The following is a 13037-nucleotide window of genomic DNA, read 5'->3' on the forward strand; positions in this document are numbered from 1 at the left end:
ATCGTTGTAAGTCCGCAGACATACCGCTGTGCCACTGGGGGGCCTTTGGATAAGTAGCCCGACTTGCTAGCTACTAGACCACGCTTAGCCCTTTCTATTTTCTTAGAGAATTTCGCCATAAAATATTACCACATTTGCATATTTAGGAACCTCCAAACAACATAAAAAACATTAAAATATTACCACATATGTATATTTAGAAACCTCCAAACAAAATAAAAAACACTAAAAGATTACCACATGTGCATATTTAGAAACTTCCAGACAATATAAAAAACACTAAAATATTTCAACATATGCATATTTAGAAACCTTCAGACAATTAAACAAACACTAAGCTAAAGTTTACAAAAAACCTTTAACAAAATGGATAATGATAATATAAGGAAACATATAATATGCTGAAACCAACGGAACTGAGATAATTTGTGGCAGTTAGGAAAAAAAACCAACTTTAATGCCCAATCTATACAACGAAAAAAAGATGAGAACTGGATGGAACATTGGGTGAGATTTTGATCAGGATTTAACGTTATAAAAACAGACCGAAATTTCTGCATATTTCACCAAAAAGCATTCTTATATGAATGAATATATAAAACGCTATCATTGATGGATAAATCCACGTGTTCCTTAAACTATTACCAATCAGGTTTTTTTCCCTAATAACTTGTAAGCGTAATGCAACAAACTTAGTGCATACTTCTCTGTAAGGTAATCAGTTGCAAGAAACAACTCAATCCTATACGAAATGACGAACACAAAGGGAACACTGTGGTAAATTACACCAAGCCATCATCATTCATCAGGACTTATTCGCGTGTCTGGTAGGTATTCTATCCATTCGCGTTTCTTAGAGAACGACCACGTTTTTCTCGCTCAGCATGACAGGATGAAGAAAATTATCACAAATGTTACACATTTATTTAAGCTATTACTTTACATTGCTTTTGTAGCTTCTACCACGCTGTCAGCCTATAATTCTTTTTTTATTGTTCTTCATACTAAACTGTGGTACTGTAAAATTTAATATAACTCTTTTGTAAAATCTAAGTTAATAAATTCGATTTTTAAAATCAGCATATTGAATCGAATCATTCTGGAATTATAAGTCAGACTAAAATATAAAAGCCGTCTCATACTTCACCTAGTGTTCTGGTTATGGCTACGAGTCTCTGTAAAATATCCACCGTGAAGTTATGTTTTGAAGTTTCATTAGAATATTTTTTTAAAGAATTTTATTTGAAACGCATAAGTAACATGCATAAAAACTGCTTTAAGGAATAGGTTTCTAAAAATTGTATTTTTCATGAACTGCAATCTGCTGGCCATATGACGTTGACTAATCTGTCAGATGTTTTAGTGTCTGGTGCTGGGATACATTTTGAGTGTTAAAGATACGTTTGCTTACAGCTCTAGTGGGGTGCAATCAAATAATAAAATGGAAAAGATGACAGGGGTCTAGAAGCTCGGGAGGCTAATGTTGACTTGACACCATAGACCACTGTAAGATATCCTAACTGCACCTCAATGACTGTGGTAGACTGTAATAAAGAAATTTCCCTTTTGAAGCAGGGTTAGTATATCACCGAAGTAGAGGATTTAGCGTGTTATTCTGTATGGATTAAGTAGTAGCAGCAGCTTCTCTGACTAGATATTTGTTACTGTATATATAGCTTTGTTCGCTGATTTATCATTTAGGAGACTGCTTAGAGGCCTGACCAATGGCAGAAGTTAGTAGATGAGCTTCGTGTGTCAACAGACTATATACAGCAGGCTAAGAAGGATCTAGCGCCCCAGTTTCACTGTTAAAGCCCCAAGAAAGCAAAATGAACATGGTAATTCACAATAAGATATTTCTATGTTTCCGCAGAACTGGTCCTATAAACAGTTCAAACTGATGGCTGCCATCAGACATGATGATGGTGTCAACTTGACTTGAAGTTGCGTTAAGCATCAGTTTAACTCGCGCCACAAAACATGGTGACGGCATCAACCTGATCTCAGGTTACTACAGGCACCTGTTTAAACCATACGCACTATATAAGATATCAAGGGTTTCAACCTGATCTAAGGTTACTTTAGCCACCTGTGTAACACATGCGCCCCAAAAGCTTTGGTGTTGGCGTTAGTGTGACCTAAAGTTACTGTAGGCCCCAGCTTAACACCCATCATGAGACATGATGTTGGCTTCAACTTGACCTAAAGTTACTATAGGCACCTATTTAACACATTTAATAAGACATGGTGATGACTTCAACCTGACCTAAAGTTACTATAGGCACCAGTTGAACACGTACCATAAGGCATGATTATGGCTTCAATCTGACCTAACTTTACTATAAGCACCTAGTTAACACACATCATAGAACATGATTTTGGCTTCAACCTGATCTAAGGTAACTATAAAACATATCATACGACAAGATTATCACTTCAACATTAATCTCAGGTTACTATAGGTAACTGTTTAACACACATCATAGAACATGATTTTGGCTTCAACCTGATCTAAGATTCCTATAAAACATATCATACGACAAGATTATCACTTCAACATTGATCTCAGGTTACTATAGGTAACTGTTTAACACACATCATAAGATGTTATGTTGGCTTCAACCTGATCTAAACTTACTGTAAGCACCTGTTTAACACACATCATAAAACATGATGATGGCTTTAACTTGACTTAAAGCATAAAGTCCTCCGGCATCTGTTTAATTCAAACACTTGGTACCAAATAAGCAGTTAAAAGCTAGAACACAGCTCTCCAATCCCAATTCATTTGAAACATTTCTACCAGGGAGGTAAGTATCTTCATGCAAAAAAAAATTAAACGCTGCCTACAACTTTTCACTTTCAAACTATGTGAAGCGTTGCAGACTGGGTTTGCGGCCGATGATATCATTAACAGTGAGAGTACCCAACTGATGACACAACGCATTCTAATATACTAATAAGAACGTAAGAAAATTACATTTAATTATGTACACTCATTACCGAATTTATTTTTGATCCACGTAGGTAGCTTGTTTTGGTTGATGTTAATTCTTAAGCATCAGATGATTTAAGAATATTTTTTCTTCACTTAATTGAGCCATAAATATTTTCATAGAACCGTCTGTAATATAATTATTCTATATTTGATCATTAGTCATTTTAGATATTCAAATTAATGCTTAAGTTCCGAGTTATTTTACAACGAATAAAGAAAAAAAATCTGCTGCGCATTTATCACGGCGCTGCAGCTCTGAGCACCCCTCACTTGATCTAATTACTTCATTCCAAACGTCATAGTTGTTTGAAGTGGGTTTTCCAAAATAAAGTGCTTAATAGCTGGTAATAAACATTGTTGCGCATACAGAAGAAAAGGTGAACACACCTAAATGCATTAGACGCGCGATTCACCTGTAACAAGCCGGGCTCTATCTGTTCTGCGGCTTATCTCAAGTGTGACGCGCCATGCATCTCTTGCAGCACGCCAAGCGTGAAGTAAACACGTCACGTAGTGTTCCTGGCGGCCGTGAGTTATCCTTGCAGGGTTACGCGTACCTTGTCAAGGTGCTTCCATCGTCAGATGACTTAGAAAATGGATTTCAAAAATTATAAGAACGCTGGAGTGCTCCGTTCAACAGTGCGCGTACTTAGAGATGGATGATGTAGAAAGTGGTAAAAAAAACATGAATAATTCAAAGGAAATGACATTCTCCTTAAACATTAACATACTGTGATAACATTCACTCTAATACTGACATTTTCCATAAACATTAACATACTGTGATGATATTCACTCATATTCTGACATTGTCCGTAAACATTAACATACTGTGATGATATTCACTCTAATACTGACATTTTCCGTAAACATTAACATACTGTGATGATATTCACTCTAATACTGACATTTTCCGTAAACATTAACATATTGTGATGATTTTCACTTTAATACTGACATTCTCCTCACAAATTAACATACTGGGATGATATTCACTCTAATACTGACATTTTCCATAAACATTAACAGACTGTGATAATATTCACTCTAATACTGACAATCTCCTTAAACATTAACATACTGTGATGATATTCACTCTAATACTGACAATCTCCTTAAACATTAACAGACTGTGATAATATTTACTCTAATACTGACATTTTCCGTAAACATTAACAGACTGTGATTAAGTTTACTTTAATATTAACATTCTCCTTAACTATTAACAGGTTGGGATGAAATTGAGCTTGTACTGACAAACGATAAACTGGAGTTAAAAAACAAACAAACACGCCCATTTAGCATTGGTATGAAAATATTGTGACGAAATTCATTTTACTACTAACACTCTCCTTAAATATTAAAAGGATGTGATGAAATTTCACTTCAATACCGACATTTGTAAAATATGTGTGTGAATATGTGTAAAATATCTATACGTGGCGAAGTCTAACATAGTTTTGTAAGCTAAGGAATTAAAGTATCCTTTATTTGAAAAATATTCAAACCTAATAAAAATCCATAGCATACAGCGAACTGATAATAATAAAATGAAGAATTGATAATGATTAATGTAATTTTTAACAGTTTTAGTCAATAAACAAAAAAAATGTTAATATATCGTAAAGTTGAATGTATTACTGAATAACTTTATGTAAACAAATTCAGTTATTCTTAATTTGAGCAACCGCCGTAAATTTAGCCTTACGTAAAGCTCGACACGGTGTACGAATATCCATAGAGCGTAGAGTTTTGATGTATATATAAAAACAAAACAAAAATTATTCAGCCATAAAGTTAACCGCGTCGTAGAACAATGAAAACAAACGATAAACTGGAGTTGAAAAAACAAAACAAAAACGCCCACTTAGCATTGGTATCAAATGATCATGATAATTTCATGTTTTCCGCAATATAACAGATTGAACATGAAAATACCTGGCTGTGTGTTTTCGATCGCGTGATGCGTAAACACATTAATGTATACATACACAAGATAAGTAGATCCACAAAAGATTTATTAATAGAGATATTATTTTTCTCTGTGTGCCAATATATCTCATATTTTAAGTTTTTCAATTCTACTTCATTTTTTTCCAAATGTAATAAATTGAATAAAACACATACACACAAGTTATTATTAATATAAGTTACTTGTATATAATAAAGGAAGACACCGTATTCGTGTGTTCATTTTAACTGTTTCACCGTTTTGCGAGTTGGTGTGGAACAAATGTTTAACAAGCGGAAGCGAAATACATCAGTAGTTGAACTCCTGTTCCCTCCCAAACCTACATTTTCTGTTCACATAAGATGAATCTGAACAGCATTCAATTAGATACGTCACTAACCAGATCTTTAAAATGAATCCTAAGATTTTCAAAGCTAAAAACTAACCAGTTTAAAAAACAAAAACAAAGATATTCCAGCATAATTGGTTCTGTCTGTATCTTGATAGCATGTTAACACAATATTATAACTATAGGCTTAAATACCCCAGTATGTTAAGAATATTGTTTCATGTTTTATCAAGGATATTCTTAGAAAAATTTTCCGTCTCCCAAATATGAAAAATTCGGTTTTCTGTTACACAAACCTTATTTGTTTGATTATTAGTTTATTGTGTAAAGCTGCCGAAAACAGTGTCTAGAACGTTCTAACTTGCGCATTCATACTTTTCTGCCTGTTTATATACGTAAAGATACACAGAAAGATTTGAATTCTGCATAAAATTCACAATGATGAAGTTGTCGCTTTTTAGAAATAATAATAATTTGAAGTATTTTATTCTTAAAGTATGAATATATTTATACGTACAAACACTTACGTAATAACTTCTACCACAAGTTTATACTTATAAACTATACTTATATAAACATATCACTATAAATATTATTATTTTTTGGGCAAAGCTGCACAATGAGCTATCAACACTCTGTCCACAGCGGAGAATCGAACCCCGGATTTAAGCATCGTAAGTTCACAAACTTACCAGTGACCCATAGGGGGAGATATATACACACATTGTACAGGCTAGCGACCTTTATAACCAAATATCAGTCATATGTTTTTATCGTAAAAAATCACTAAACTATTTTGCTAAAATGTATAAACGGAAATGTATAAATATGGCACAGTGGTTTTCGGTGGCTTTAAAGCACATTATATCTTCCAATAATAGTAGATCCTATAGCTAACGCATATCAGTCCTAAGTGGGCTTGAACATTGTTCCATTTATCGTTAATAAATATCCGACAGTAGCTTCATTTATCTATTTTTATTATCATGTTCTGAATAACTGTATAAATGAATGAAAGTAGTTGGCCTATAAAATCACAAGTACGTCATCTATATGGAAGAAAAAAGAGGGAAACAACTCATGCATTAAAAACTGTTTCCCAAAGGTTCGATCTCTGCAATAGACACAGCAAAGATAGATCATTGTGCACCTTTATGCTTAACAACAAACAAATAAAACCAAGACGCTGACTACAACGCCTTTCTTACATATAACAATTATATTTCCCATAGAAACTTTAAAATGAATGTAATGTTGAAATATTAACTTTAAAAGAGAAAACTGACCCGAAAAAGGCAGATTAGAAGTATTGTGGAATCAGCGGGCTTGCAACAAAAACAAAAAGCGTGAGACTGTTTAAAGAAAGTTTGACAGTTCCGTAATACTTTAATAATTAGCATTCTATTATTTACAGCTAGTGGGACAGAGACATAAACAACCCGACACAAGTTGAACCAAAGAATGATTTTGAATTCAATAAACAGTTGAAATCACATCGTTATAGCATCTAAAAGTAAAAATTACTGATTGTAATCGTTGTAAGGGAAAGAAAAAAATAGTGGTCAGCATTTTGGTTTCCTTGTTTTGACCAATTTCTTAATATTTTCAGATAACCATACGTTCTATTCTATAGTTTTTTTAATGTTAGTTTCATTAAGAGTATTGGTTAAAATGTTTAATATGTATGAAAATTTTATCATGAAGATTATTTTGCATTGTTAAGTTAGTATAAGGACTTAGGACTAATCTAAATATCCTAAACAAGCCGAACATATTGAGTTATTATTTGCATTATGGCCGAAAATACCACTAACAGTGAAGCTACCTGAAGGAAGAATTAATGCATTCTAATCATTATAAGTAAGAATAGTATATTAAATTAGTTATATTCATTATTAGGTTTAGTTTTGATTTATGTTTGTAGCTTGCTTTAAAAAGAAGTTATTGATAATAATATATAATTAAAGAGATTGTAAAAAGTATCATTTTTAAATCTATCGAGTGTAGGTGCAAAGTAGGAAATGAATAGTAGATCGTTTGTCAACTCGTAAGTTCTAAAACACGTTTAAGATAAGGCTTACCTTTCCATGTTCTTTCTCAAAATCACAGCCTTCGCTATAACCGTTGGTACAGGGGCTAAAGACAAGTTGAAGATTGGTTCCTGTTGTCGTGAAGGCCTGCAGGGGGAAAAACCGGTCAAAGATCACAAAATACTTCAATCAAAATTGTACATAAACAATGGTGCAGTAAGCAGAAAATTACAGTAGTCATAAGAATATTTGTTTATTGTCTAAGCGATTCGCTCCAACATGTACGCACATGAACAGTGCAGTGTCCGCGCATGCATTTTCAGCACTTAGCTTTTGAGAAGTAGCAGTCAGTTTCTTGAGGCAATTTATAACTGGTATGTTGTACTTTACACGAAATTTTAAAGCCAGAAAGCTGATTTCTGTAGTTACCTGTTTTAGAGATACAAAAACAGGGCCTATAAAATCGTTAGAATTGTTAAGTCGTTGTCAAAAATGGATAGAAAAGTTAATATTCCGTTCGGTTTATCTGACTGTTTTTTAAATACTTGCTTGATTATTAGTGTGTCATGTAAACCTGTTCAAAACGCTGTCTATAATGTTCTAACTTATACGTGCATACTTGCATTGGCTTATTTATACACATACAGATATAATCAAACATATTTGTTCGAATAGTCTATATAACAGCCATAGTATTAGGAACTGGTACTTTCAGAAATAATAGTAATTGTACGTATTTACTTCTTAATGTGTTACCACAAAAGGATCTGAGTAATGATTAGTAGCTATCACCTGTGGTTATGTAATTTTTTTTTCAGACGGCATACCAAGCCAAATATAATTATTTTTAGAATTTCCAAAGAACTATTAATTTGTCAGACCAGTTTGAGCATTTTAGCTGAAGGAAAGACATCAAGGGTTATAAAGTTATCAAATGTTTTCTTTTATCCTAAAAAAAAAAAAGAGTTTTAATGAACATCAATTTTTGGCCCTGAGCAACACCCATTAAAAACCTTTTTATTGGGGGTTAAAGAAAACAGTTTGTTTGGCATAACTTATTTTTTTCACATAGTAACAATGCCTGTAGACATCCCCAGAAGAGCACTGTCCATTTTAAACAAATGACAATGTTGTTGATATTTTGAAAAATTACTTTTCATAAGTCCAAGTTCGATATATCAACATTAAAATTTGAAAGAACGGTTGCGAACAAAAAAAAGTGTTGTCTTATTTAGTTGGTTTCTCTTTTACCAACAGCGATACCTCACACAATAAGAGAAAGTCCGCTAATGCCTTGCAAGTAGTGCCCATTCTTACAGAGTTAACATAATAAGAGAATGTTCGCTAACGCTTTTCCAACAGCAGTTCCTATTCTTGTAAGAGAAAGAGTCCGCTAATGTTTCGCCAATAGCAGTTTCTATTGTTACAGAGTTAACACAATAAGAGTACGATAACGCTTTGCCAAAAGCTTCAATTTTTACATTGCTAACATAATAAGAGAAAGAGTCCACTAATGTTTTGCCAACAGCAGCTTATATTCTTGCAGAGATAACACAAGAAGACAGAGATTCCAATAAAGTTTGCCAATATTGGTTCCTATTTTTTGCAGGGTTAACAAAATAACAGTACGCTAACGCTTTGCCAAAAGTGGTTCCCATTCTTGCAGTGTTAACACGACATAAGAGAGTTCACTAAAGCTTTGCCAACAGTGGTTCCTATTCTTTCAGGGTTAACACAGTAAGGGTCTGCTAACGCTTTGCCAACAGTTGTTCTCATTCTTACATGGTTAACACAATAAGAGAAAGTTCGTTAATATTTTGCCAAAAGTGGTACCCACAGTGAAAGTGTCCGCTAATGTTCTGCCAACAGTAGTTCCCATTCTTGCATAATAAATGAAAGTCCGCTAACGCTTTGCTAACATCGGTTCACCTTCTTGTAGGGTTAACACAATAAGAAAGAGAGAATGAGCTAACATTTTTCCAACAATGGTTCCAGTTCTTGCAGGGTTTCATAGTGTTCTTTCTTATTAGACTTACACTTATGACAGATACACTTGTATGAATATGTATACCTAAAGTATCGTCACTAGAACTTACATCTACCTATGTATACATGTAAGTAACTCACATGTTAAGGGGTCGTAAAAAGTTTGCGTGAAAACGAAGCTACGCGGTTTATGTAGAAAAAAGTCGATATAGCTTCTAATAATGTCCCAAAAACTTTGAAATATCCTCAATTAAGCGCTATAAATGTAGGCAAAATTTTTACAGGAATCCTGAATTGTAACCGGTTGTAATATTTACTTTTCACATGTCAGGACAAATTTATTGAAACCAAATCGAAAGTTTTAAGATTTTTTTTTCTAATTAGTGCAAAACATCTGTGCTACAGTTCAAATCATAATTCTAACGTGCATGAAAAAACTCTAATCACGCTCCTGCATATTTCAGTTGGTAATAAAAAAAACTCTTGTATATCTATCATAATCAGTAAGATAAAAAAGAGAGACAGATTTCATCAACAAAACACACCATTTTTCGGTACAAGGACGTTTCCGGTGTCATTTCATCGGCGCTCCTGTTTTCCAGCTGACGGAGGGTTCCGGGATGTGAGAACGGGAACTACCGATGCTTGCAGCGGTAACACTATTACCACGTGCTCTACTAGTAGCCCGCTCGTTCCCCTACTTTGGTTACGTTTAGTCGAAGGCGCTATTGACTCACCCTCTTTTTGGTGGTGAGAAATCGGGAAGTGGTTTGGCTGACTTTTTTGAGACATTCGCGATTAAAACAGTGAAGAATAAATAAATTAGTAAGACTCATGACTTCACCTTCCTGTCAAGTGTACAGATTTTCTTAGAATCTTGATGAATAATATAAAACGAAGTTACGCAATAAAAATTAACTGAAAGAATGACTAAAATGTATTTCAGCAATTTCGAAAGAGAGAACTAATAAAGAAAATAAAAAAGAAGAAAAAAAAGAGGTGGGTACTTATAAATAAATGATCTAATAGTAACATCGCCTTTTCTCATTGCACCATCTCTGAATCAGACATGCAAGAGTCATTCTTAAGTTTAATTTTGTGGGTTTAGACAGAACTGTTTGTGGGGGGAAAATATTATAAATGAAACTCAACTGGTGTCTCGCGCATAACGGTGATTAACAAAGTTCCTGTTGAAATCATCCAAAACGTAAAATTGTGCAATGATTTTGACGTCTCACAAATATGAACACGAAGTACATCAGAATTGAAGATAAATATTAAGGGATTGTTGATATATCAATAATATATCTATGTACATATATCATTATTATTATTTACTCTCACTTATTGTGATTTTTATAACGGACAGTCTGTACACAATAAAGAAAACGTAATCCATCAGAGATCATGTAACACGAGAAATAGTCAGGGTTTAATATATTTGTGTGCATTATATTTTACACGTGATTAGACTGAGAAAAATATAGTTTCGTACGCGTGTGAATCAGGGCAAAATCAAAAACGGGAGACTTAAAGTGAGCCGCTAAGTGTTCGAAAGAGGAACTAAGTGAGGAAGGAAAAGTAGTTTTATAAATAGAACTATTACTTTTCAGCACGAATAATACGAGAAAATTAGGACTTACTATTTCCGTTTGGCCTTCCCTACATCCATTCTGAAAGCGTATCTGTCTGTCTTCCTGGGGTCTATCTCTATAACCTGTGTACCTCACCTAGAAGAAGAAAAAAAATGGACAAGCGTCAGCTAAGACACGTCCAGAAAAGTCTTGAGCGCGAGTTATGACACAACACAATCCGGGTGCTCTTGAATCAAACTGATGAGTTAACTTCCGGGTAAAATACCTTGAGAAGACTATAAGAGACTACACTGGAACTCTTTGAAATTAATATTAAAGAAAATATTTACCTCGCTTTCACGACTGAGTCTCCGGAACAGTTCGTCTGATTCAAATTTCGCCTTCTGATCCGCCACAACTCGCGGCATTTTAAAAACAAACCGAGGGAGTTGGTCGTAAATGCTTGAAGTCTCAAATGGGAGCATGTTGGATTTCGTCTGTGGTGCTTCCGTCAGTGCGGCCACAACAAACCCAGTTCTCCAGTTCTGCGCGCTTGTTTCGCTACAGCCTCCGGCTCCTATTGGGCTGCCAAGAATCACTTACTCACCGCTTCGGCGAACCGGAAACCGACGATTACCATATCGAGAGGCTCGACCTCGGGCTTCGGGAAAATAGGCGTTGTTCTAGCACGTGACGTCAGGGGTGATTATGTGGTTTCCCAGAAGGCCATGCGATTTTATACAGTTCACCAGGAAAATATGACGTAGAATTCGAGTAGCTAAGAAATCTGATGGTTCTCGTCGATTGATGTTAAACTTTTCATTGCTGGAGCAGATCGGTGGCAAAGTGCCCACTTCATACGGGTTTTACGAAAGTACACAAGTAGATTTGGCAAGAATACCAAGTGAAATTATCTTTCTAGTACAACTTTTACTTGAACTGTTTCTTTGAGGTAGCGTCTGTATCTGTAACTCAGTAAGACCTCGGTGCACTGACTTTGTACTATCACGTGCTGTTATGAAAATTGATTACAAAATCCTAGAAAACATGATAGTTTCTTTCGAATAGCAAGAATTTCTACAGAAGATTATGAAGAAAAGTAATCCGAATGAACCAAGTCACGTGCTTGGAATATGTAAAGAGATCGTAACTTCTACGGAAGATTAAGAACAAAAAATAGTTCGAATGTACTGTTTTAAAATATGAACTTTGGACCTTTGTTAACCAATACAGAAGAACATGTTAGGTACTCAAATTCTCTTTCTTAACCAATAAAGGACGTCTTAACCCCCCCCCCCTCCCCAAGTTCGCTTTACGACACTTGGTAAACGTCTTCAACTCGAAGCTTGCTTCAATAACTGGTACTGCGTCTCCCGGTGGGAAAGCGGTAAGTTTGCGGACTTACAACGCTAAAATATAGGGTTCGATTCTCCGCGGTGGACAAAGCCGATAGCTCAAACTGGTCCCATTAATTTGAAGCCAGGCATTAGTCCTACGTGCTTTGCTGCACAGAATATTATCCTGTTGAAAAACATATCTTTCTAATTACCAAAAAACCAACAACAACTCCGCCGTGAATCCTAACATACTTGAGATATTTTGACACCAATGGTAATTTAGGCATTCAGGCGCTTTTCACGTAAAAGGCAACCCAAACTATACTCCCCCCCCCCCTCACACACACACAACACTTCTTTTTCACATTTCTAGCATCGTGGTAATAGAGTCGGTAGATTCTATATATAGAGATGGCCAATATGCTCAATCGGCATAATATAAATATACACGCTAAAGGATCAACAACGACAGAGAGTTTTATTTTAAAAGATAATTTCCATTCACTTTGATTTGTTTCTCTACCCAACAAGCCCCAAAACAAGGCAAGAAACCATCGCTTAGACACCAAGCCAGGAAATGGCCAACTCGGCAATTTGTTCAACTTTCTTCTTCTTGTATAACAACTTTCGAGTTATTCATCTGTCTGCTTCTACACCCATAATCAACCACCGCTTCCAAACTGATACACCCATAATCAGCCACCGCTTCCAAACTGATACGCCCATAATCAACCACCGCTTCCAAACTGAACGAAATAGCTTCCTTCACTCCATGAAGTTGGCGAGCATTCGTCAAGATCTTAGTGCTGATG

At 35.0% G+C, this 13037-nt stretch overlaps 1 protein-coding gene across 1 annotated transcript in view; it reads right to left on the reverse strand.

Annotated features, from left to right (window-relative positions):
• The window catches only part of LOC106463810 (protein big brother-like), a 35349-nt gene extending 23567 nt beyond the window's left edge, over positions 1 to 11782 (reverse strand). Inside the window, exons 1-3 of the mRNA XM_013923881.2 lie at positions 11239 to 11782; positions 10958 to 11044; positions 7380 to 7475 (exon numbers count right to left, since the gene is read on the reverse strand). Coding sequence (XP_013779335.1) covers positions 7380 to 7475; positions 10958 to 11044; positions 11239 to 11373 — 318 coding nt within the window. The 5' untranslated portion in view covers positions 11374 to 11782. The remainder of the gene's footprint in view (positions 1 to 7379; positions 7476 to 10957; positions 11045 to 11238) is intronic.
• Positions 11783 to 13037: the final 1255 nt, after the last annotated feature.

The sequence above is a fragment of the Limulus polyphemus genome, unplaced genomic scaffold (genome assembly GCF_000517525.1).
Source record: "Limulus polyphemus unplaced genomic scaffold, Limulus_polyphemus-2.1.2 Scaffold1489, whole genome shotgun sequence".
NCBI lineage: Eukaryota > Metazoa > Arthropoda > Merostomata > Xiphosura > Limulidae > Limulus > Limulus polyphemus.